The sequence below is a fragment of the Xenopus laevis genome, chromosome 3L (genome assembly GCF_017654675.1).
Source record: "Xenopus laevis strain J_2021 chromosome 3L, Xenopus_laevis_v10.1, whole genome shotgun sequence".
NCBI classification, from domain to species: domain Eukaryota; kingdom Metazoa; phylum Chordata; class Amphibia; order Anura; family Pipidae; genus Xenopus; species Xenopus laevis.
Window position 1 is genome coordinate 41048442 of NC_054375.1, and position 24188 is coordinate 41072629.

At 36.9% G+C, this 24188-nt stretch overlaps 1 protein-coding gene across 5 annotated transcripts in view; it reads right to left on the reverse strand.

The window, feature by feature from the left end:
• Window positions 1-4075: 4075 nt before the first annotated feature.
• Window positions 4076-24188, reverse strand: part of LOC108710917 (teneurin-2) — a 1136107-nt gene continuing 1115994 nt past the window's right edge. For all 5 annotated transcript variants that reach the window (XM_041586173.1, XM_041586172.1, XM_041586171.1 and 2 more), the window contains 4 exons: window positions 17478-17774; window positions 13599-15213; window positions 10430-10560; window positions 4076-5922 (listed from right to left, as the gene is read on the reverse strand). In XM_041586173.1, coding sequence (XP_041442107.1) covers window positions 5161-5922; window positions 10430-10560; window positions 13599-15213; window positions 17478-17774 — 2805 coding nt within the window. In that variant the 3' untranslated portion in view covers window positions 4076-5160. The remainder of the gene's footprint in view (window positions 5923-10429; window positions 10561-13598; window positions 15214-17477; window positions 17775-24188) is intronic.

Genomic DNA, 24188 nt, shown 5'->3' on the forward strand with positions numbered 1-24188 from the left:
TTTGTTATTGGCTAATATGTTAAAAAGTGACAATTGCATTGTTTATAATATATTCATAAATTATATTACACATAATATTTATGTTATAGTGTGTCTTTACAGACAACACAAAGAGCTGCATGGGAATTTATGCTGCAGGATGGATAGACAAATGGAAAATGATTTAGGGAAATTAGAACGCAGTAATGAGACACTGTGTAAAACAAAGCATATAAAGTACAGAAATACAGACTGACTAAATGACAATTTACTGTAAGACACAACAGAAGAAAGGTATCCAGTAATTAGAATTTGATATGACTTATACAAGACAGTCAGTTAAGTAGTGGAAAAGGCAAATCAAGTATGAGGCTGAATAAGAAGAGGAAAACAAGAACGAGTAACAGAAAGAGACGGTTATACTTTATATTGCATTGATGAGAGCTCCCTTTGAACACTGCATTCACATTTGGAAGTCCAAAAGGAAATTAATGAAATAGAGACTGTCTAGGGGAGGGCAAATGAGTTGTGATATAAACAACAAAAAATGTCAGGAAAGGCTCAAAACCCTAAATATTTTCTCTTAGTATTGTCCTTTTAGTCCTTCTTTTCTGTAAGAGCCACACATTTTGTCCTCCCCATTATCCTTCTATGCCACCACCATCACCCCTTTTCTTATGTCTAACTTATTTGCCAAATCTCTATCTCCATTTTGTCTGCCTCTCTGGCCAATACAATCTCACTGATTAAATCTTAAGCTAAACTAGATAATGTCCTAATAGTCCTACTCCTGCTCTTCAACCCCAAACTATCCACCATCAATATGTTCCCCATATCACCCTCCTTTTTTCCCTTGTAGGCCATTTTTTAAATTTTTGGAGCAGATGACAGATACGTCCTCTCTCTTTCTCCTCTGAAAAGTAAGTTTAACATTATGGGGCAGATTTATCAAAGGTCGAAGTTCAAACTTAAAAAAACTTCGAACTTCGAATTCAAAAAGACCAACCAAATAGAGGTCGAAGTGGTCCGTATTCGTCCTACTTCGAATCATACGATCGAAGGAATAGCGCCTTCGCTCTACTTAGATTCAAAGTTTTTCCCCCAAAAAACTTCGATCTCTCAAACTCCACTAATTGCCTCCATATAGGTTCTAGGAGGTCCCCCATAGGCTAAATCATTACTTCGGCAGCTTTTAGGTATTTGTAGGGATATTACAAAATATTTTTGAGTTCACAATCAACATATGTGGGGGAATTTAATAAAAGTCGGTAACGGGAAAAATATTCGCAATGTGAAAAGTTATGCCTCTGTACGAATAAATTTGCCTTTGTGCGGATTTAATATAGCTTTTGCGAACCCGGAAACTGTGTAGTGACCACGTCCGACAGTGGAAGAAGATTTGTGAATTTTATAGTTATCGCCAGCGTATGTAATAAAACTTCTTACTGAAAAAGTTGTTATATTTGCTCCAAAAGATTACGACACCTTCAAGCACTTCTTAAAAGTGGGCAATGCGCAATTCAAATTCACAATGTAATAACAGTTAAAGGAAGAGTATTACATTGCGGAAAGAGACTTTTTATTCTTGTTTGTGCTAATTGTTTTGCTCTTTGCCGCTTTTATTACATTCCCCCAATGGTGTTTTAAATGGGTATCTGTCAGGATACCCCATAGACTCATGTATAGCAAAATTGTTTAGGTGAAATATCCTGAGACCTGCTCAATCATGAGTTCAGAAAGGGATCCTATTGGCTTCTGAGTAGCAAAACTATTTGTATATGGAGCAAACTTTATTGAAACATCTAGGCCAATATGATAATATTTCCCTCATGTGCCATGTTTATCCATCCATGTAAGGTGTCAGGTTTGTTTCACCTGCATTACTTACCAGCATCTAGCAAGGAAAGACTGTTCAGTCTGCATCTGATTTGATAAAAATGGGTTGGCTTGGACTTATTTAATGTATGCATCTTTACCAGTGAGAAATGAAGCTCTAAAGCTGACTGTACATAATGAGAAGACAACAAAATGATGACATCCATATGGTTTTCGTATGTTGTCAAATTATCCCATCAGCCAATATTTATGTTGTATTTAAAGGGATACTGTCATGGGAAAAAAATGAATCAGTTAATAGTGCTGCTCCAGCAGAATTCTGCACTGAAATCCATTTCTCAAAAGAGCAAACAGATTTTTTTATATTTAATTTTGAAATCTGACATGGGGCTAGACATCTTGTCAATTTCCCAGCTGCCCCAAGTCATGTGACTTGTGCTCTGATAAACTTCAATCACTCTTTACTGCTGTACTGCAAGTTGGAGTGATATTACCCCCTTTCCCCCCCCAGCAGCCAAACAAAAGAACAATGGGAAGGTAACCAGATAGCAGTTCCCTGGTAGATCTAAGAACAACACTAAATAGTAAAAAGTGCAGGCACAAGTCACATGACCAGGGGCAGCTGGGAAATTGACAAAATGTCTAGCCCCATGTCAGATTTCAAAATTGAATATAAAAAAATCTGTTTGCTCTTTTGAGAAATGGATTTCAGTGCAGAATTCTGCTGGAGTAGCACTATGAACTGATGCGTTTTGAAAAAAACAAGTTTTCCGATGACAGGATCCCTTTAAACAACTTCACAGCCCAGATTCCCCTGTATTCTGATACCACCACAATTTTTCAAATGGGGGTCACTGACCCCATCTAAAAAACAAATGCTCTGTAAAGCTACAAATGTATAGTTATTGCTACTTTTTATTACAGATCTTTCTATTCAGGCCTCTCCTATTCATATTCCAGTCTCTTATTCAAAGTAATGCATGGTGGATATGGTAATTTGGACCCTAGAAACCAGACTGCTGCAATTGCAAACTGGAGCGCAGCTGAATAAAAAGCTAAATAACTACAATGTCATACAAAAAGTTAATTTAAATGTGAATAACCCCTTGACTCTCAAATGATACCATGTGAGTCTCCTTCCAAAGCATTGCCTTTTGCTGCAGAAAAGGGAATTAAACACAAATATACAATTTTGCCAAATGAAAGAAAGCAGATTAACGTGAAACCACAATTTTGCATCTCCTGATTATTAAATTTCCCTTTATTAAAATTATTTTTTTGTGTGGTTCCCACCTAGATATTATACAAAATACATTTCCCTGGATTTTACACCATCTCCCCTGAAATCAGTAAAAGGGGTTTTTTATTGTAATAAAAAATATTCAGTAGTCTTGGTATTTGTAACTGCAATTGGAAAAAATAGTATATTTTCTGTCCCCTATATTTACAAACAACATTGTGTAAGGCAACTTTTAAGTTTTAATGCTTCTTGTCAATGAGTTTTGTTTATATAGGTATGGGCGATTTTTTTCACCTTGTTTTGCCGCAGAAATGACGCCCATAGACTTGTATGGCGCCCTGCGTCAAAAAAATTTGGCGCACGTCAAATTTTTTTTGACGCCCATTGACTTTAATGGGCGTCGCTGATATTTCGCTGGCGGCAAATTTTTGGTGAAGCGAAACAGGACAAATCCGCTCAAGCCTAATGGGAATCAATTCTCCAGAAACCTGTTTTCCAAAAAGCTCCTACCTGGGAAGGTCAATATTTATTAAATATAATTTTTTTCTGTAATAAAATATTAATTTCAATGTTTTTTTAGCAGACATAGGCTAGTGCCAAATATAGGAGATCTCGGCCTCAGGAGAAAAAAAATCCGCTCCTTTGGTGTTTGATGTGCCTGCATCTGAATACGTTGCCGCAGCTGGGGTGCAGGCAGACTTGGTGAATTTTGGTGCTGAAATCCACTATGTCTACATGCAACTGAGCCGAAGCAATGAAACCGGGTGCAAGCATATCAAGCAGTGGAGAAGCAGATTCTCAGCCTGCATTTCTCATCCGCTACATCTGGCACTAGCCTTATGGTTGGGAGATCCAAATTAAGGAAAGCCTCCAAGTCCGGAAAACCTCAGGTCCCAAGCATTCCGGATAAAAGTTGCTCCACCTAATATATATTTTTATAAGGGTATTTTATCTATGCCAAATGTTTCCATCCACATACCCGATCCACATGAGATTTCTGTACACAAAGAGATGGCCACGGGCATTTTAGAGACTTTATTTATGTATAAACAATTTAAACACTTTGCCATAAATTATCTTTGCCTGTCTCTAATCTTCATTTAGCAGCAAATTAAAATCATATAAAAACTCAATGACCAGTTCATACATGTATATTACAAAAAAAAAAAAATAAGTTTATACCAAAGTTCATAATCAATTTTCTGTTGTGACTGTAAGGTGATTGTCTCCGTTTATTGTTCTGACCAAACAAACACATTTTCTAGTTTAATCTGAAACAGTGATTGTGCCTTTTGGCGGTTGTATGAACAGGGTGATCTGAAGTGGTGCCCATTTGAGATAGTGTCACAATGCCCACACCTCTACTGTAACTGTTACCAACAAACTACTGAATCTACACAGACTACACCCTGTAACTGTGTTATATTGTCCACAATGGAATTCTCAAATACAAACAAGAGGATGAGTTTAAACTGTAGTGAAAGCCTCCATTATGAAACCAAACATTACACTCTACCCACTTCATAAATAAATTAAGTCAGAGCATTTTTGGAGCAGAGTGCAACGGGCTTGTTTACTGGTTGAGAGTCTGTCCGGCGCTCTTTGTGTGAAGAGTCATTTCTAGAAACCAATCCCAAAGTCAAGTATTTAAACGCAGAATGGATTCTTCTTAAATCAAAATCTCGGAAATTCCTATTAAAGAAGCAGTCTGAGTTAAATTTCAGCAAAGGATCTTTAAGAAAGGTGGCCATCTTCAGTCTGTTTAGTTTTACTCACATCAAAGAAGTGATCATTTATCAAAGGCTGTCGTTATTGGAAATGATACCCAGAAGAAGTGGGTAAATATCACCGGGGTACTTTTTTTTTTGTGTGTTTCGTTGTGTTAACAATTTTAGTCAGGGGTCAAATCCACTTCGGTAGGTGATTTTGTGGGTTTTTAAAATTTCTTTTGCAGCAGAAGTTAACTCAAAAAATGTGAGCTTTCCTGCTACTTAACCGTCTCCAAACATTTCAGGTTAGTGCCCCAATCTTCATCTCCTTAGGAGAGGAGATAACAGTTGTACCTACTGATTCATCCAAGAAAAGGATGCCAGTAGATTAATTTGTTACCTCTTTCCCATTTCATTCTGTCTCAAGAACTGGATGTTACTGCTACTGTCTGCTAACTCGGGATACTGCTCCACAGGGAGCACGTAGTACCCTTCGTAACCTTGAACTCTTCCTGTGCTCAAAAGTTGCTGTTTTTCTCCTTCAGTCCATAAGCGACTACCTTCTCTTCCATCCCTTGCTTTTTGTTGCTCTTTGGCCCATGCTGCAGCTAAGGCTCTCTGACGGGCTTGATCAAGAACTCTCGCCCTTTCTTCATCAAGAGTGTCTACGGTTAAACCGTAGCGTATATTAAGCAGCAGTGACGAATGCTGGAATTCGATATTTGTAAACCTGCGAGTCCTTCCGTTTATAAGAAGAGTAGGCTGGGAGACTGTAACGTTCACTCCGTTGTCCAGGCTTTTACGACCAGTTGACACCCCTAAGGTGACCAGGTCACTGTCCGATGTACCAATTTTTACGAAGTAATGGGTGTCCTTCCCTTCTATGTTGTAGTACATTTTTTCCAGATAGTGTGCACTGTTGAGTACCAGAGCAATCTTGCGGCTGTCTTCATTGGCGATGCTTGAGATTGCTGTGGTTACTTTTCCTTCTTTGATAGCAAACATTATTCCCTTTCCAATGATGGGAACTGTAGTTGCAAACCAATGTCCTGGCTTCTCTCTTATGGTTGTGTGGAGGCGTTTCACTATGGTTTGACCCTCCAGTGCCATAAATGCTTGATTGTGTCTTTCAGTGGTCTGCTGCACGCCCGTTATTAGCTGCAAGACAGAAAAAAAATCATTCATTATGGGGACTTCTAAAGTAGTGCAGTGAACCATAGAGAGTACACTGTTTTGAAGGTCATGCAATAGTGGCTTAATTACATTTTCTTATTAATACAATGCCAAAAGTAATTTGCTTGAAATAAGAAAGGTTATTATTCGCCCTATTGCTAAATTATCCAAATAGTTCAACCAATTTCATTAATTTAAATTAACTTTTAGTGGTGTTATAATGAGGGCCTATTCTAAACAGATTTTCAGTTGGTCTTTATGATTGGTTTCTGACTCTTTCCAGCATGCAAATACAAAGGCCATGTAGTTGTCTGGATTGTTGACCCTGGTGATCAATAAAGAAAAACCAGACATTGGCTGGGAGCCTTAACTTTGTGGTTATTTTTTTTTTTTTTTACATTGGTTATTTTGTTTATTTCCATTCTAAATGTTTACCTGATGCATGATTATAAGGGTAATAAAGTTCTAGCAACCAGAGAATGTAAAATTGAAGCCTAATAAGAACTGCAGAACAAAAACACGGACAATAAGAACTACAGAAGATTAATAGCAATTTGCCTGAGAATATCTTAAAGAAATTTTCAAGACAACCCTTTGAATGTCTCAACATTGTAATCGCTCTCTTTTTTTTTTTTTAGACTAATGTCACAAGGAGTAGTTTCTCTGCTGGCAGACATTAGACATGCTCATTTGGGCCCCCTACCTACTTGACAATGACATCTGACCTGTCACTGCCCACAAGGGACAGATTTTACCCCAACAAATGCACAATTGAGCACTGACATTAGCCTTCAAACAAACATTACGTTTTTTACTAAACAAATGCGGCAAACTTGATCATTATTGAAAATGCTGTAAATTGTTTTTCACAAATTATTTTCGCCTCTCTCCAAGGAAAATAAAAGCAGTACATTTCTATAAAGGAGATAAGCAGAATTTGGTTGACAATGGAGATTATTTTATTTGGCTCGTGCAGCTATTTACGTAAAAGAATTTAAGAATAGGAGAAATCCAAGCCTGAAAGCTGCAGAACAAAAACAAAACAATCCAGAAACAGCAACAAAAAGAACTTATTGCAAATTGGCTTAGAATAATGTTGTCTGCATTATAATAAAAGTTAATTTTCAGGCTGAAAGCCTTAATATAATATTATAATACTCTATTATAACATAATACATCATTTTATAGTCATAATTTAGACTGGTGAGAAAGAGGGGGGGTTGGGTTTAATGATGATTTGACCCAGTGATAAAAATAAGTGAAGCACAATGGAACTCCTATGTCCGATCAGTGAAGACCAGGTATAACAGTAGTGGTGGGCAGTGTACTGTTTACCTTACTGCTTCCCATAACTCCATTTCTATCTTTGTAAATGTTCTTTTGTAAGGGTCAGGTCACACAGCCAGATTCAGGGAGATAAGTCGCCCGGTGACAAATCTCCTCTTCTTCGGGGCGACTAATCTCCCCAAAGCTAACTGTGTATTTAAAGCTGATCCATCCATAGGAAGACAATAAGGGGCCTATTTATCAACAGTCTCATTTTCGTGTTTTTTGAAACCATGACTAAACTCACAAACTCTAAAACTACGACGGTCGCGAGATTTATTAAAAGAATCCGAATAAAAGAAATACAAAAAGAAAATTACGCTGGACTCTCCGTTAAAAAATATAAATACAGGTATGGGACCTGTTATCCAGAATGCTGGGGACCTGGGACTTTCTGGATAACGGATGTTTCTGTAATTTGGACCTATACCTTAAGTCTTCAAGAAAATCATTTAAACATTTATTAAACCCAATAAGGATTAATGATATCCAAGTTTAGATCAAGTACAAGCTACTGTTTTATTATTACAGAGAAAAAGTCACTTTTAAATATTTGGATTATTTCTGTTATTTGGAGCTTTCTGGATAATGGGTTTCCAGATAACTGATCCCATACCTGTACCTAGATTAGATTAATGGAAAAAATTTTTTTTGATTGTTAGTAAATGCGCATTCAGTCAAGCCACGGCTGCTTCCACTGCCCATTTTTCTAGGCAGTGGGATTTTCTGCCTGGTAGAGTAATGAATGGTAGTTTAAAGGTGAACTAAAGTTTAAAAAAATCAGTAGGGTAGAAATGCTGCACATTAGGTGGGTTCATTACCAACCCTAGGCAACTACAGCTCTTTAGCAGGGAGAATCCTGAAGATTCTCCTGATTCACTGCACATCCTGTGTACTGCTGTCAGTTAACTGAGGGCAGGGGCTGAAACATTATATATATATATATATATATATATATATATATATATATATATATATATATATATATATATATATATATATATATATATATATATAAATGTCACAATACAAGACTCATTAGTAATTAATTGAGATCCTCCAATGCAACCTACTCACAACTCTAATTAATTCAGATTCTCCAATGCAACCTATTCACAACTTTGAAGGCCTGGATTATTACAGCTATAATGAACCTTTAGGCTGGTGCAGTACATTCTGTATATGAAATACAGCATTTCTACCTATATGTGTTCTACCTATGTTTAGTTCTCCTTTAAGCACTCAGAAATTCTTCAACAGACTGTTTTATTTCAGCATATCACTCTTTTATTTCAGTATAACACATGCCAAGCAAGACATAGCCTAGGCTTCATACCTATCTGGCAGCTATGCTGTAAAAAAAGTTTTTTTCTTTAAACTGCTTAAAGGAAAATGATACCCCCAAAATGAATACTTAAGCAGCAGCTCTAACTGTAACAGGAAGAAGTGTGGAAGCAAAAGACACAACTCTGTCTGTTAATTGGCTCATGTGACCTAACAAGTATGGTTTGTTGGTATGTTCGTGTGCACTGTGAATCGTACGATCCCAGGGGATGGCCCTTATTTTCTAAAATGGCAATTTTCTATTTATGATTACCCAATGGCACATACTACTAAAAAAGTATATTATTATGAAAATGGTTTATTTACATGAAGCAGGGTTTTACATATGAGCTGTTTTATGCAATATCTTTTTATAGAGACCTACATTGTTTGGATGGGTATAGTTTTCCTTTAAATATTTTTTTATCCTACCTTCATTTTCAAACACTATTTATTTTGCTTAACATTAAATTATTTCCAGTCTCCCACCCCCTGTCCTTTATGGTACTTTCTGCTTAGTACAATAAATATCTGCCACCCATCAATAAGGGCATGCTTTTTGGACTATATACAGCCAATGAACCTAAAGTAGAAAAGAAGTGGTGGACAGACAATACTTATACATATGGTATTTTCCCATAGCTACTTGTGAGTTTGACCTAAATCAAATTTACTTGCATTAATGGCTCATTGAGAGACCCCTGGCCCATGGCTATTACGCAAAATGTGCATTTTTGGGGCAAAAGGATTGTTTTGCCTCCAATAAGGCAGGAGTTTCTACAAGGTATTGTTTTGCATTAATAAATTTGATAATGGATCCCATACCTGTATTACCAACACATGCCAGTGCACATTTTAGGGACACCAGACATTCATGTCAATGGGAATAAAACCTGCGTATTCAATCAGGGGTTTAGCAGAAGTGAAAATACCACAAGTGATATTACGTTATGTACAGTAACTAGTGAAAGTTATCTTTACTCATCATTTTTAACACTAGACTCTAGGATAACGATCCCCAACCAGTCGCTCATGAGAAACAAGTTGTTCACCAACCACTTGGATGTTGGTTCCAGTGACCTCAAAGCTTATTTTTGAATTCCAGGCTTAAAGGCAAGTTTTGGTTGTATAAAAACCAAGTGTACTGCTAAACAGAGCCTCCTGTAGGCTGCAAGTCCATATAGGGGCTACCAAATAACGCCTTTATTTGGCACCACGTGGACTTTTTTTCATGCTTGTGCTGCTCCCCAACTCTTTTTACATTTTAATGTGGCTCACAGGTAAAAAAAGTTAAGGTCTTTAAATTAAATGGTAGGTGACCGCGGCCAAACAGACAATTTATACTATTTGCTAAAATACTAAAACATTGTAGTGTCAATTGTGTTTTTTATTCTGACCCCCCGACTTTGTTTCTTACACTGCCAGATTGCAGGGTATTTAGATGAAAGTGAAGCAAAAAATGGAAAAACGTTACACAAAACAAACATTCTCCCTTTTCTGATAAACCGTACAGTGGTTTTTATTGGATATATGCAATACAGTAGCTGTTGGCTATATGTTTTTTTTTCATGTGTAGCAGTAAAATCCCAAAGGGGTGGGTTGTTATACTGTAGATAGAACAGATGGCCAACTAACTTTAGATTTCCCTGTGCCATTGTTAATCAAAAAACAACTCAAGGGTATATACACAAAGAGCTAATGATGCTGTAATTAACAAAATGATCTAGGCAGGAGAAATGCACGGTGTGTGGAGGAAGAGCATTATGAGAAAATCCCTTTGTCACATACATAAAAGTTGAAATTGCAGGCAGCGAAATATCATTTTAGAGCAAATCCGCATTACCTGTCCATTCTCGCACTCTTGACTCTCTGTCAGCTCATATGGCGCAGGCACAAAGTACATTCTTGAGCGTGGGAAACCGGGAATGATGTTGCTTAGCTGAAATCCAAACATCACCAGCCAGCTCTGCACATCTATACAATGAAAACACAAGATGGATTACACTAGTCAGTTTCTGTACATCTAGTGATTCCTGAAAATGAATTACATGCTAAAAACGTTGTGAGTTTATCTGATGTAGAAAAAACTTCACAAACTCGTCCTTTTAACTAACCCCCTTAATATGCGTGTGTTACTAACACAAATCTAACACAAGTGAAAAAGTACCCTAACATAAGTAGGGATGCACCAAATCCACTATCTTTCGTGAAAGATTCAGCCGTATACCGAACCGAATGCGAATCCTAATTTGCATACGCAAATTAGGGGTGGGAAGGGGAAAACTATTTTTACTTCCTTGTTAGTCAAAATAAAAAGATATCCCCGTTAATTAATGCTATTATATTATTATATAAATAAAACAGATTGGTTTCCAATGCGTTATGAAAAACTACAGATTTTAACAAATAATTGTAAAAGTATGACATAAAGATCAGAAATTAACTTTCCAACAAGTGCTTGATTATTTCAACCCTTAGGTTTATAAAGTGCTAGGGCAAAAAGTGAATCTGATAAAGTGAATTAATTTTATAGAATTAAAGTGACTTAGTGCTCAAAAAGTTAATTTTGTATTTTCAGAATATTTTATTCCTAATAAAGTGACATTACATAGGGGATGTATTCCTTCAAGAATTAAGAGGTGACACTAATTCACCTAATTGTATTCGTTCCAAGGCAACATCCATTTAAGACGTCTGTTTTATGTAAATGTGATTAAATTTGAATGTTAGGAATTGATATTGTAAACATATTAAAAGATGGTTCTTTTAATGTATTTGCAAACAACCATGTGAACATTCTTTTTAAAGAAGAAAAATGGGAAAATAATCATACAGAACCACTTTTTCTTTTAAAATGTATATTTGAATGGTAGCCCTTATATGGGCACTTATCCATTGTAAAAGCCTTTTTTAAATAAAGTGTAGCTAGCAATCCACTAGCCAGATTGGAGCATTATGTCTACAGCTTTTCAAAATGCATGTGACCCCAATTGCAGGGCTTTCTTTTAAGAAAAAAATAAATAAAAAGTCTTGCGTCTCCGAGGTCCCATTCAACTTTTTCTAAAGGAATCTATTTTTGGTTGAACGATGCAATCATAGAAGAAACGTTCTCGTTCCCTGTCTTACCTCTCATTTCATAATGGAAGATTAGTGCAACTTAGAGTACAAATGGCTGCTAAATGGCATATTATGTTGCACAGAAAACCATCACTAATCAGATAGTCTTATTCAGTTACTATGATTGTCCTATTAGCAAATGTCCCCATTTTGTAATATATATATATATGTTATGTTATGTTATTTTTATTTTTTAAAGGGAAACTCCGGCTTCCAAATCAAAATTTGATAAAGAGGCCCAAATAACACGTTACAGATTGTAAGAACTTCGCCACAGCTTACAGACAGCATGCAGGGACTAAATAACCCACAATGCATTGCACTGTGATGTTCCTTTCTTTATTGAAATCACGTGTGCAGGAAATTGTGGGGTTGGGAGGATGCAGACTAAGGACAGCTGTCTGTTGATACAAAGTAACAGTAGTCAGACAACTCAGCAAAGTAATCAGAAAGATCAGCAGAAGAGCAGGGGGCTAGGCTTAGGGAACTGTCCGAAACCATTAAAAATCATGAAAAGTCTGCATATTTTTTAATTGATGTAAATTACAAAGTTGCTTGAAATTGTTTCAAAAAGCTTAAAGGACCAGTAACAATTAAAAAGAAAATACCTTAGTATAGAACTATAGAACAAAAAACCCCCCACAAACACAAATTAAACTTTTAAATCACAAGGTCTTTATTAAGAAATAACTTACAGAAACTCCACTTGCACTCCTCTTCTGAAAAGGCGACACAATGACTATCCATCATGCAGCGCTTGATTTCTCTTCCCTGGCTATCTCCCATAAGGAAGTCAGGGAGGAAAAATCGATCGTCGCACGATGGATTGGCGGATCGCTTTTTCTGAAGAGGAGCGCAAGCAGAGTTTCGGTAAGTTATTTCTTAATAAAGACTGGTCCTTTAAGTTATGTTTTTGTGGAGTTCCCCTTTAAACTAAAACCCTAACTGAACCTTACAACTACAAGTTCTGCTTTGGCTTTTGGGCACTGTAGTTTTGACATCCTAGCAGTTAAATATATATGGATTTTCGTATGATTATCAGAAAAAAATATCTTTCTGTTTTTGTCTTTAAGTTTGGAATTTTCTTAATATATTTCCTATGTCACTTGTGATTTTTTTTTTTCATGCACACACTTAAGAGGCCTATTTAATAAAGGTCGAATTTTAGTGGTTTTAGAGGTTTTTGAAACGACGATTTAACTCAATTCCTCTAAAATCACAACTGTCATGACATTTATGAAAAAATCGGAACTGAAAAAGAAAGAGTGGGAAAAGTTGAGAAAACTACAACTTTTTCGTATTGTCGCACAAAAGCCAGCATCAAAAATATCCAACACCTCTAAAACCATGAATCAAAGAAAGATCTTAAGTTGTTGTAAGGGGCATCTGCCATTGACTTCTACATGTTTTTGACAGATTTTAGCTGGAGTATATTGTCACAGTTCTCTCGCATAATAAATTCCGAAAAACACACTTTTTTTTTTTAAACAAATATTTTTTTCTCATTTTTGGCATCAAAAAGCCCAATCCAAAAAAAATTGCAACTTCTTAAATCGCCCCCTTAGTTTTATACAAAAAGGATTTATACTTAGAGATTTCAGTTATCTAATAACTAGTGATGGGCGAATTTGCGGTGAAATCCTGCGATTCACTGCTGGCGAATAAATTTGCGCAAGCCGGCATAAAAAAAATGGACGCCATTTAGTGAATTTCGCTGGAAATTCAATAATTTTACGGCGAAGTGAAACGCCCCAAATTCGCCCATCACTACTAATCACAGTGATCACATTTTGAACAAAGGAACACATATTTCTAACTCATTTCAAGACCAACCTTTGTCAGTAAAGCAAAATTAAAAGGATAACCCCCCCCCATCAGAGTATGATATGACTTACCAGTTACATAGTTCTTCAAATCCATTTCTGTACTCAGAGGATTGTTGTTCTTAAACATATATAAATTAAAAGGAGCAGGATCACGGCCAATTTTTTTCCACATTGTGTAATCAGGAGATATCCAACGCCCAGCCAAAACATCATAATCTCTTTGTGTAAAATGGACGAGTTTAGTCAATGGGTCATAAAGACCGCCGTGAAACCCAATGACTAGCTGGAAATTTGGATTTGAATCAAAGTATATCTCTCCATATGCTGTATACTGTAGTTGTTTGATCATTACTCCATTAATACTGAATGCTGCCAAGGGAGTTCCTGTATTGTCTGAAGCAATGTAATACTCCTCTCCACTGCTGCTTTCCATTGCAAAGAGATGTCCTTGCAAGTCATAATACAGAGATGTTATCTCAGAGTTAGAGTGGTTATAAACATGGGTGACCCTTGTTGGGTTGTGCAAATCTGCATAAAAAAACTGAAGATGAAGCCCTAAATTTGTTTTGCATGATGCTCTACGTCCTAATCCATCATATCGATACTGTATATTCCACCCATTGACCTTATTATATGCTCTTGTAAGAAGACCCTTGGAGTTATACTCAAAAATATCAGAACCTCTTTGGCACAAAAACCCATCATCATCAATTTTATACTGTACATCCCCTAGACGTGTTATCCTGTCTCGAAGATCATAGCGTAATGGCATCAGCCGGGCACTATTTCCAGGATTTAAAAGGTGCAGGTTCCCATTTAGGTCATAACTGTAACGCCATGTGGGTCGGTCATTTACCGATACACTTTGCAGCTGCCCATCTCCATCGTATTCATAAGTATACTTTGTTGTATTGGCATATGGACCAAGTTTAAGTTCTCTCTTTGTAACACGCCCCATGCTGTCATACTGGACAGTCATCCAGTACATGAGAGATCTGAATATTTCATACTGGACTTCTTTGATTCGTCCATGAGTGTCAAAATGTTTAGTGAGCGTCATCACAGCTGTAGTAATAATCTGATTCACGTCGTAGTAAATGACCCCAAATTTGCCAAAATGCTCAATTTTCCCAGAAATGTCATCGTAGCGATACAGTTCAACTGGAAGTGGCGTTTCGCTTATTATAGGCTTAATGCTAGCCACTCGAAAACTGTTGTCATGATACGTATAGTCGAATCGAGCATTTACCATGCCTTCTTCTGAAAACCGGTAGATTTGTTTGTCAACTAGTGGTCCAATTTTTCTATAACGAATTGTACAGGAGAAACCACCACTTTGGAGGTTGACCATTTTTAAAACTCCTGTAGTTTCATCATAACCAAAAGTTACTGCAGTGCTGTCGTAGATGATCTCAGACAACTTTGAAAGCTTCCCATATCTATAGAACACTTGGCGACCTGTACCAAGAAACGATGTTTTCAAGATCCTACCATCTTCGCTGTAATCAAACATTATTGATGCATTGCTTTCTGGAGGGTTGTAAATGTTTCTTATGTAACCTATTGATGTATGAGTTGACATACTGTGCCGGGCAACACTGGGCATGGTGACAGCATAAAGACGGTCCGATGGATCATATTCGAAAATATACTGCCTTTGACTTTGAAGAAGTAGCACCATGGACTAAAAAACAAAAAAACAAAATAAGATTAAGTTAGTGTTAGACATTTTAAAAATCAAAAGAATATAAAAAGAATATCACAAAGAAATGTCTTCCAATGCAGCTGCTGTTTTTCTACTTCCTAACTAGTCAGAAATTGTGTGGAGTTTGTGGAACCCAGAAATTACCAGCAACCTATGTTCTGTGGCCATTTCTCTGTTCTCCTGAGATCTTATCTGTAATACTATAGCAGTTTATTTGTAGTGGTATTGACATCAAACAAAAGTGTCATGAGGATTTGTGCTCAAGCGACATATGCCAGCTCTTATTGCTTCCCAATCAATGATTAGAGGAAGTGGTGGGCTAGAACTTTCCCAATCAATAATTAGAGGAAGCAGTGGGCATGAACTTTCCCAATCAATGAATAGAGGAACTGGTGGGCATGAACTTTCCCAACCAATGATTAGAGGAGGTGGTGGACATGAACTTTTCCAATAAATGATTAGAGGAAGTGGTGGACATAAACTTTCCCAATCAATGATTAGAGGAAGTGGTGGGCATGAACTTTCCCAATCAATGATTAGAGGAGGTGGTGGACATGAACTTTCCCAATCAATGATTAGAGGAAGTGGTGGACATGAACTTTCCCAATTAATGATTAGAGGAAGTGGTGGGCATGAACTTTCCCAATCAATGATTAGAGGAAGCGGTGGGCATGAACTTTCCAAAGCAATAATTAGAGGAAGCGGTGAGCATGAACCCTCCAATCAATGATTAGAGGAAGTGGTGGATATGAACTTTCCCAATCAATTATTAGAGGAAGTGGTGGGCATGAACTTTCCCAATCAATGAATAGAGGAAGTGGTGGGCATGAACTTTCCCAATCAATGAATAAAGGAAGTGGTGGGCACGAACTTTCCCAATCAATGAATAGAATAAGTGGTGGGCATGAACTTTCCAAAGCAATAACTAGAGCAAGCGATGGCCATGAACCCTCCCAATCAATGATTAGAGAAAGTAGTGGATATGAACTTTCCCAATCAAGTGGTGGGCATGAACTTTCCCAATCAATGATTAGAGGAAGTGGTTGGCATGAACTTTCCCAATCAATGAATAAAGGAAGTGGTGGGCATGAACTTTCCCAATCAATGAATAAAGGAAGTGGTGGGCATGAACTATCCTAATCAATGAATAAAGGAAGTGGTGGGCATGAACTTTTGAAGCACATCCTAAGGCTGATGACACACCAGGAGATTAATCGCCAGGGATATATCTCCTCTTCTGCGATCGACTAATCTCCTGTAAATGTTCTCCTACCTGCAATAAAGTGAATTGCTGGTGGTAAAACCCATGTGTTGCTTCAGTCTCACAAAATTGTTTGAAGTTGCCTCAAGGGGATTTTTTAAGGACAATTGCCCTAAAAATCACAATTCAAGCAAATATATCTCCCAAAGTGTTATTATAACATTATAATACACAAAAGCCATGAATATCTTATAAATTATATCCTTATAAACGGTGAGCACTGATGTCATCAGTTATAAACAGTGAGTTCTGATGTCATTTCTGTCACATGACTCACTTAAATTTGTGTATTATAATAAATAAAGTACCCCCAGTTGTAAAATATAAGGATATTAGAAGTTACCTTGGAGTTCCATGACCTGTATAAAAACATTCGGCCTTCGGCCTCGTGTTTTTATATGGTCATGAAACTCCTCGGTAACTTATAATATCCTTATATTTTACAAGAGGGGGTACTTTATTCACTATATATTCTTTATCGGATGATAACTCTCGTTTCTTAAAGGGGACCTGTCACCCTAAGTAATAATTCCAAATCCATTTCTATCACGTTAGTTAAGCAAAATAAATTTTACTTACACCATATAAATTATTTAAACATTGTATGCACCAGAATGGGGGACCTAATGCCCATGCACAGTGCCCTACACAATTCTAGACACAGAAATGGAAAATGAAAGTAATTGACTGGCTCACCTCTATGTCTTTCAGCACAGAGGCAGGGCAGGAAGTATATGATTGACAGCTCAGATATTTAATCACCTTTATAACAGGTATGGATGTTTAATGAAAAAAATAATAGGGGGTTGATGTTTAATTTGCAAATTACTTTCATTATACAGCTTTTTATGTGTGGGTGACAGGTCCACTTTAAGGTATATTGCAAAAAAACTCGAGGGGTAATATAACTTTATTGTATGTGCATTTTTCCATTATTTTTTACTTTGGAAACACAGCCCTCTCTTATTAGACGCATACAAACCTTTTCTAGGTATGTATAACTCCATACTTTTCCATCTGCAAAGGAACGTGAGATAATCCTTCCTTGCTTGTCCATTTCAGTCCTCTCACTCATAGCCCCGCGCTGAAGGCCAGCAAGTCTTCCATTGAAGAAATAGGACACATTGACAGGAGCAAGCCCACTGCTTGGAAGCCACAGAAGTGGCCTTCCTAGCTGATCATAGACAATCCTTAAGGTAAATTTCCGGTGATCATCGTAGATCTTTTCCGTGCGAGAGTTGCGATCAAAATCAATGGACAACAAGTTTCTCCCATGAACCTAGAACATATAAAATAACAAAGTCAGCAATTTTTATGAAAAATTTGTTTCAAGTAGATCTGAGGTCTATGCTGGTGCGGATAACGGTATGGGCAATCCGTTATCCGCAAACCCGTTATCCAGAAAGCTCAGAATTCCTTTTTCTCTGTAATAATAAAACATTAACTTGTACTTGAGACAAACTAAGATAGAATTAATCCTTATTTAAAGCACAACCAGCCTATTGGGTTTATTTAATGTTTGAAGGATTTTCTGGTAGACTTAAGGTATGAAGATTTTAAAATTTGGAAAGATCCGTTATCCGGAAGACCCCATGTCCCATGCTTTCTGGTAACAGGTCCCATACTTCTATTTTAATTTTTGATTCCTTCTGATACTTATTACCCATGAAATAAATGGAACTTATACCTTATTATATCATATAGGCACAGGGTCTGTCATCCAGGATCTTTCTGTAATTTTGATTACCATACCTTAAGTCTGCGTTAAATGATTTAAACATTAAATAAACCCAATACGTTTTTTTCTTCCACAAAAATGGATCCATGCAGCTTAATTACCATTAAGTACAAGGTTCTACTTTATTATTATGCAGAAAAAAAAATCATTTTTAAAAATGAGAATTATTTTCTTATAATGGAGTCTATAAAGACTTGGCTTTCTGGTAATCTGGAGCTTTCTGGATAAAGGGTTTCCAGTAGGGATGCACTGAATCCAGGATTCGGTTCGGGATTCGACCTGGATTATGCCTTTTTCAGCAGGATTCGGATTTGGCTCAATCTTTCTGCCAGTCTGATCCAAATCCTAATTTGCATATGCAAATTAAGGGTGGGAGGGAATTTGCGTGACTTTTTCTCAAAAATCAAGGAAGTAAAAAATGTTTTCCCCTTCCCACCCAATCAATTGCATATGCAAATTAGGATTCGGTTCAGTGTTCGGACAAATTTTTCCAAAAGGATTCGGGTGTTCGTCCAAATCCAAAATAGTGGATTTGGTGCATCCCTAGTTTCCAGATAATGGATCATGATCAAACCTTGTATAAATTGAAATTTAACTTGGGTATTAAAACATTGGTATATATCAGTCATGTAGTATTACCAATTAACCTATTTGTTAATAGACAGAACAGAATCAAGACAGTAGATAGAACTCATTGAAGGGCATTTCCGGAGAGGGGGGCTTTTTTAAAGTGAGTTTTCATGCACTTTCAATCTATACAACAATACAGAAGGACTTTTTTATACATTTCTGCTACTTGCTAACAGTTGGGAAATGCCATGTTATCTCTATATAGTCATATTGTCATGCTGGTAAAAATAGAAACCTAACTAGGAATATATATGGAAAACCGTGTCACTCTAAATGCCTGACAAGAAAGCTGCAGTCGTTTATATACATTATTTTGTCAAAGCAGCCCCACTTCTTAACCTCTTGGGTCCGTACATATAATATTTGCTATTCTCTGTTCCATTTATGAAGCTTGATGAATGTATATGGAACTGGAGTGTTTTGCATTTACTTTTTTCTTATGAAGACACTCATATAAATCCCTTTTTTCTACTTTTTTAAAAATGCTTTTTAGTATTTATTCAGACCCATTTGTGTTATTATCCATACTTTTGCTTTAAGTTCCAGTAAGTGGAGAGGCATAATAAATGTACAAATGCTATCTCTTAAACAGGTTTGGTACCGGTTATCCTGAATGCTTGGGATCTGAGGGGTTTTCAAGATAAGGGACCTTTGTGTAATTTGAATTGTCATACCTTACGGCTACTAAAAAAATATTAACATTAATTAAACCCAAAGGATTGTTTAGCCACCACTAAGGACTAATAATATCTTAGTTAGGATCAGGTTTTATTTTTTACAGAGAAAACTTTAATTATTTGATTTTAACAGTCTATGGGAGGCGGCCTTCCCATAATTCTGAGCATTCTGGATAATTGGTTTCAGGATAATGGATCCCATACATGCATAATTTTGCAGCTGTAAAAAAATACAAAAAAACATTTGGACATAATTTTTACCCCAGTCAATGTTAGGAGTCAAGTAAAGGGTTCACTTACAATTACACCTTTGCGATATGTATACAAATTTGCAGTACAGGTACTATATGGGACCTGTTATCCAGAATGCTCGGGACCTGGGTTTTTCCAGATAATGGATCTTTCAGTAATATGTGAAATAAACCCGATAGGCTGGTTTAATTATATATTAGTTTGGATCAAGTACAAGGTACTGTTTTATTATTACAGAGAAAAAGGAAATCCTTTGGATTATTCGGATATAATGGAGTCTATGGAAAAAGGCCTTTCCGTAATTTGGAGCTTTCTGGATAATGGGTTTCTGGATAAAGGATCCCATACACACAGGTATGGAATCTATTATCCAGAATGCTTGTGACCTGAGGCTTTGGGAATAAGGGGTCTTCCATAATTTAGATCTCCATACTATGTGGTAAAAAAAAATTTGGATTATTTGGATAACATGGATTCTATGGGAGACTTTTGTAATTAAGAGCTTTCTGGATAACAGTTTTCTGAATAACAGATCCCATACCTGTACTAGCAGCAATGGGTGCAGTACATTAAGTACACGGGAAAAAAAAAATAACCTGAGGCCAGTGGCGTAACTAGATATTACTGGGCCCCACAGCAAATTATTTTTCAGGCCCCCAAAATTTTTAGCAGTTGACTTGTTTTACCAATATTTGTTGAAACTGTATAGGAATTAGGGCATCGTGGGGCCCCTATACCTCCTGGGCCCCCCCTGCAGGCGCAGGGTCTGCTTCCTCTATAGTTATGCCCCTGCCTGAGGCTTTCTGCATTGGATTTGGCTGCACTTTTATAACTAATACTGGCCCTGCTGAGTAAATAAGAACCATTGTTTGTATTTCACATTTATTATAAACTGATACTGATTTTAATTTTAATTCAGTATGCTTTTAGAGTGTAGTCCTCTGTTGTGTGTGTGTGTGTGTTAACCAGCGGAAAAGGGTCAAAATGATTGAATGGACTGATGTAAGATCGGGTAAGCTATGCTCTTTTTGTGCACATTGATAACTATGTCCCTATAGGCTCTTCTTCAGCAACAAATTAGGCTTGTTTCCCATTCAGGGAGCTTGAAGCACAGCACACTGTATTCCAGGTAGCTCACAATAATCTTGCTCAGGCATGAAATTTAACCCCCTTTTGCTTCACACAAAGCCTCTACATAGTTAGATTTCCGAGAAGCTACTTATCTCCATTCACTCGTATGAAAGCGTGCTACAGATAATGGATCTAATCCAATTACAGAACGAAAATAGACAATTCTTCAGAGCGGTAATGAGTTGGGAAGCTATAATATTCAATACGGTGATAGATTAACTACAAAAACCAAAGTATCGGCATGTTTCTAACCCATTTGATAGAAAATGATTTTCAGTGTTTCCTAGCAAGAACACGACAAAGTATATTTGATTCCAAATCATTTTTGGGAGGCAGAGAAACTATATATTATTATATTACGGAACCAGCTCAAGCTACTCTTGCACAAGAAAATTGTCGCTGCATAGAATAGAGAGTGGGCATTAATTTTGCTGATGTATGGCTGCTTTCAAGTCAAATATCATGTGTATTATAACTGATAGCGTTTAAGAAGCGAATGACATGGATACTAAGGCTTTTGTCACAGCGGTAAGTAGCGAAAAGTAGCCTTGAAAGGAAGGAATGGGACTAATTGCAGAAACTTATTTATCTTTGGAACCTGTGCCTAAAGTTAGAGTTCTGCGCGGGTCCATTTTTTGGAACCCATACTCGACCCATACCCGCAACCTGCAATCCGCAACCTGGACCCGCAACCTTCATTCTTACCTGCTTGGACCCACTACCTGACCCAACCCGCAAGTACCTTATCCGCAACCTGGACCCACGACCCGCTGACCATCAAGAATCAGGAAGTGCTGTCAATTGACTATGCTTTAACATATAAAAAGTTCATTTAAAATATCTTTAACATATAAAGATCATTCTCATGACAGTTCTCTTTTAACATTATTAAGACAAGTGAATTTACCAGACTTAGAGTTCAGCATTTACAGGGAAACCCTGCCAGGGAAAACTTAAACCCTCAGTCTTTGCATTTAGGTCCCTTACCTACAGGATTTACCTACATTAAATAGTAACAGGTGGAGCTATAGTATAGCAAATAACATGCCTTATTTCTTGTGCTCTTAGAAAATCTGAATGTAGGATATAATGTTAGCTATATCTAGTCTTCATACATGGGGGCACATTAACTAAGCTGAGAAGTGGCTAACGTTAGCGACAATTTGCTAGCGTTGCCACCCGCAGGGACATCACCGATTTACTAACAGGCGCCAATTCACAAAAAAAAAAAGAGACCGTCGCTAGCAGTCATTCGCACTCTATCGCCAGGCGACTTTTCGCTCTGGTGAACGGACGTTACTCCGCAAATTCACAAAAATGCGGATATATATATATATATATATGAAGAAGCTCGCACTCACAGGACTTTGACTTGATAAGTCCTGTGAGTGCGAGCTTCTTCATTCCTTTACCTAATTTTTTGGCTTCTTGCACCCTGGCAACTTTGACCTTTTGACGAGTTGTGCCGGCTTCCAGACTACTATATATATATATATATATATATATATATATATATATATATATATATATATATATATATATATATATATATATATATATATATATATATATATATATATATATATATATTGTACCTCATATGTGATATCAGATAAATGAGCTTATATACCATTGACATTGGTGCCAACAGAGGTTTTATTCTATCAATTTTAATGTTTTAATATATATGTATTTAACAGTACATATGCCATTAGAGGCGCTCTTTGCTTTATATTAGTACAGTGATTTTTGTGTTTTGTTGCTGGAAATTTGTGACTCCCCCCCCCCCCAAAGTTGCTTGCACATCTTGATTTGTAACAACCAAGGTACATTATTACATTTATTTGAAATGTTAAATAAGGGTGTGTGTGACTGTGTTTTATGAAGCATTCTATTGGGTATGCGGTTTTTAAATTATATGTCTTTGCAGCATTTACATTCCCTGTTTCATGCGGTATGGTTTGAAAGCCAATTCTGTAGGCTTAGATAGTTCTCTTTCTTTTCTAGATTTAAATACAGCTTCCTGTAACCATTTTATAAAGGCATGCATACACATTATTAAGGGAATGAAAGCTTATCATAGGTTGTGCTTACTTAATTGAACCATTTCATTGTGATCTGTAAAGTAAGTACTGCTACAGAGCATAATTACTATGTCATATTAATTATATGGAGAACGAAAACAACAAAAAAAAAAGATTCCCACTTTCATTCAGAGCATTAATGGCCATGGTATGGTGAACCAAATCACATTATGTTGTGTTATTTCCATGTATTGTACACAAATCATATTCTAGTCGTGTGATAGTATGAAGGAAATGTATGGCTCACATATTGGGCTTGATTTCTTGCCTAAATGTAGCTTTGCGTGCATTCATTTACAGAAATAGTACATAACACACAAGTATTGTTGGATCCAGAGTTGAGGCTGATGCCGGATACCTTCAGAAAAGTCACAGAGCTCCTCGTGTGCCAGTGTTCACCATTGTCCATTTGGGACCACCAGGTTTTTGCTACTACACAAGAGATCAGACTTAATTCAGGCAATTAGATGCGTGGAACAGCAGAAGACCACTAAACTAGAGGGGAGAGCATAGTTGGTCATGGCAGGGGACTAAAATTTAAATCTAAGTACATTCATCGGTCAAACCCCCAGACAGAGAATAAAAGGACTTAAACAGAATTAGCATATTGTATAGACAACAACAAAGAACTGGAAGAATTCTCAAAGTACATCATATATGATGTCAACGCCCGCACCAGAAGGTAGCTTCCAGTTTTGGTGGCCATGTTGAGGCACACACATAATGAGATAGTGCCGCAACTCACTCAATATGACAATAAATGTAACGGTAGCTTGTGAGAATCGCTCATTGTGCGCTTGTGTGATATGCAAGATGGCTGCCCTCGCTGGGAGCTCCCTGCACTGGCAAGTGCAGGCTGGATTAGGAAGCAGCACTGGTGGGGAAAAAAAATCTGGGTCATCTCTCTGTGCTCTCTAAGATGATTAAAAGAGCTTGGATCATGGTGAAGGGGTAAAGATACTTTATAGAAATGTTATTAAAATTAGGATAGTCTATGCAATACATAACCTCCATTCTTTTTATGAAAGACAGACGGGTCAATGTTCTTAAAGGAGAAGTAAACCCTAAATATTAATATGGCTTAAAATGCCATCTTTTATATACTGTGCTTATTGCACCAGCCTAAAGTTTCAGCTTCCCAAAAGCAGCAATGATCCAGGACTTCCAACTTATTGCAGAGG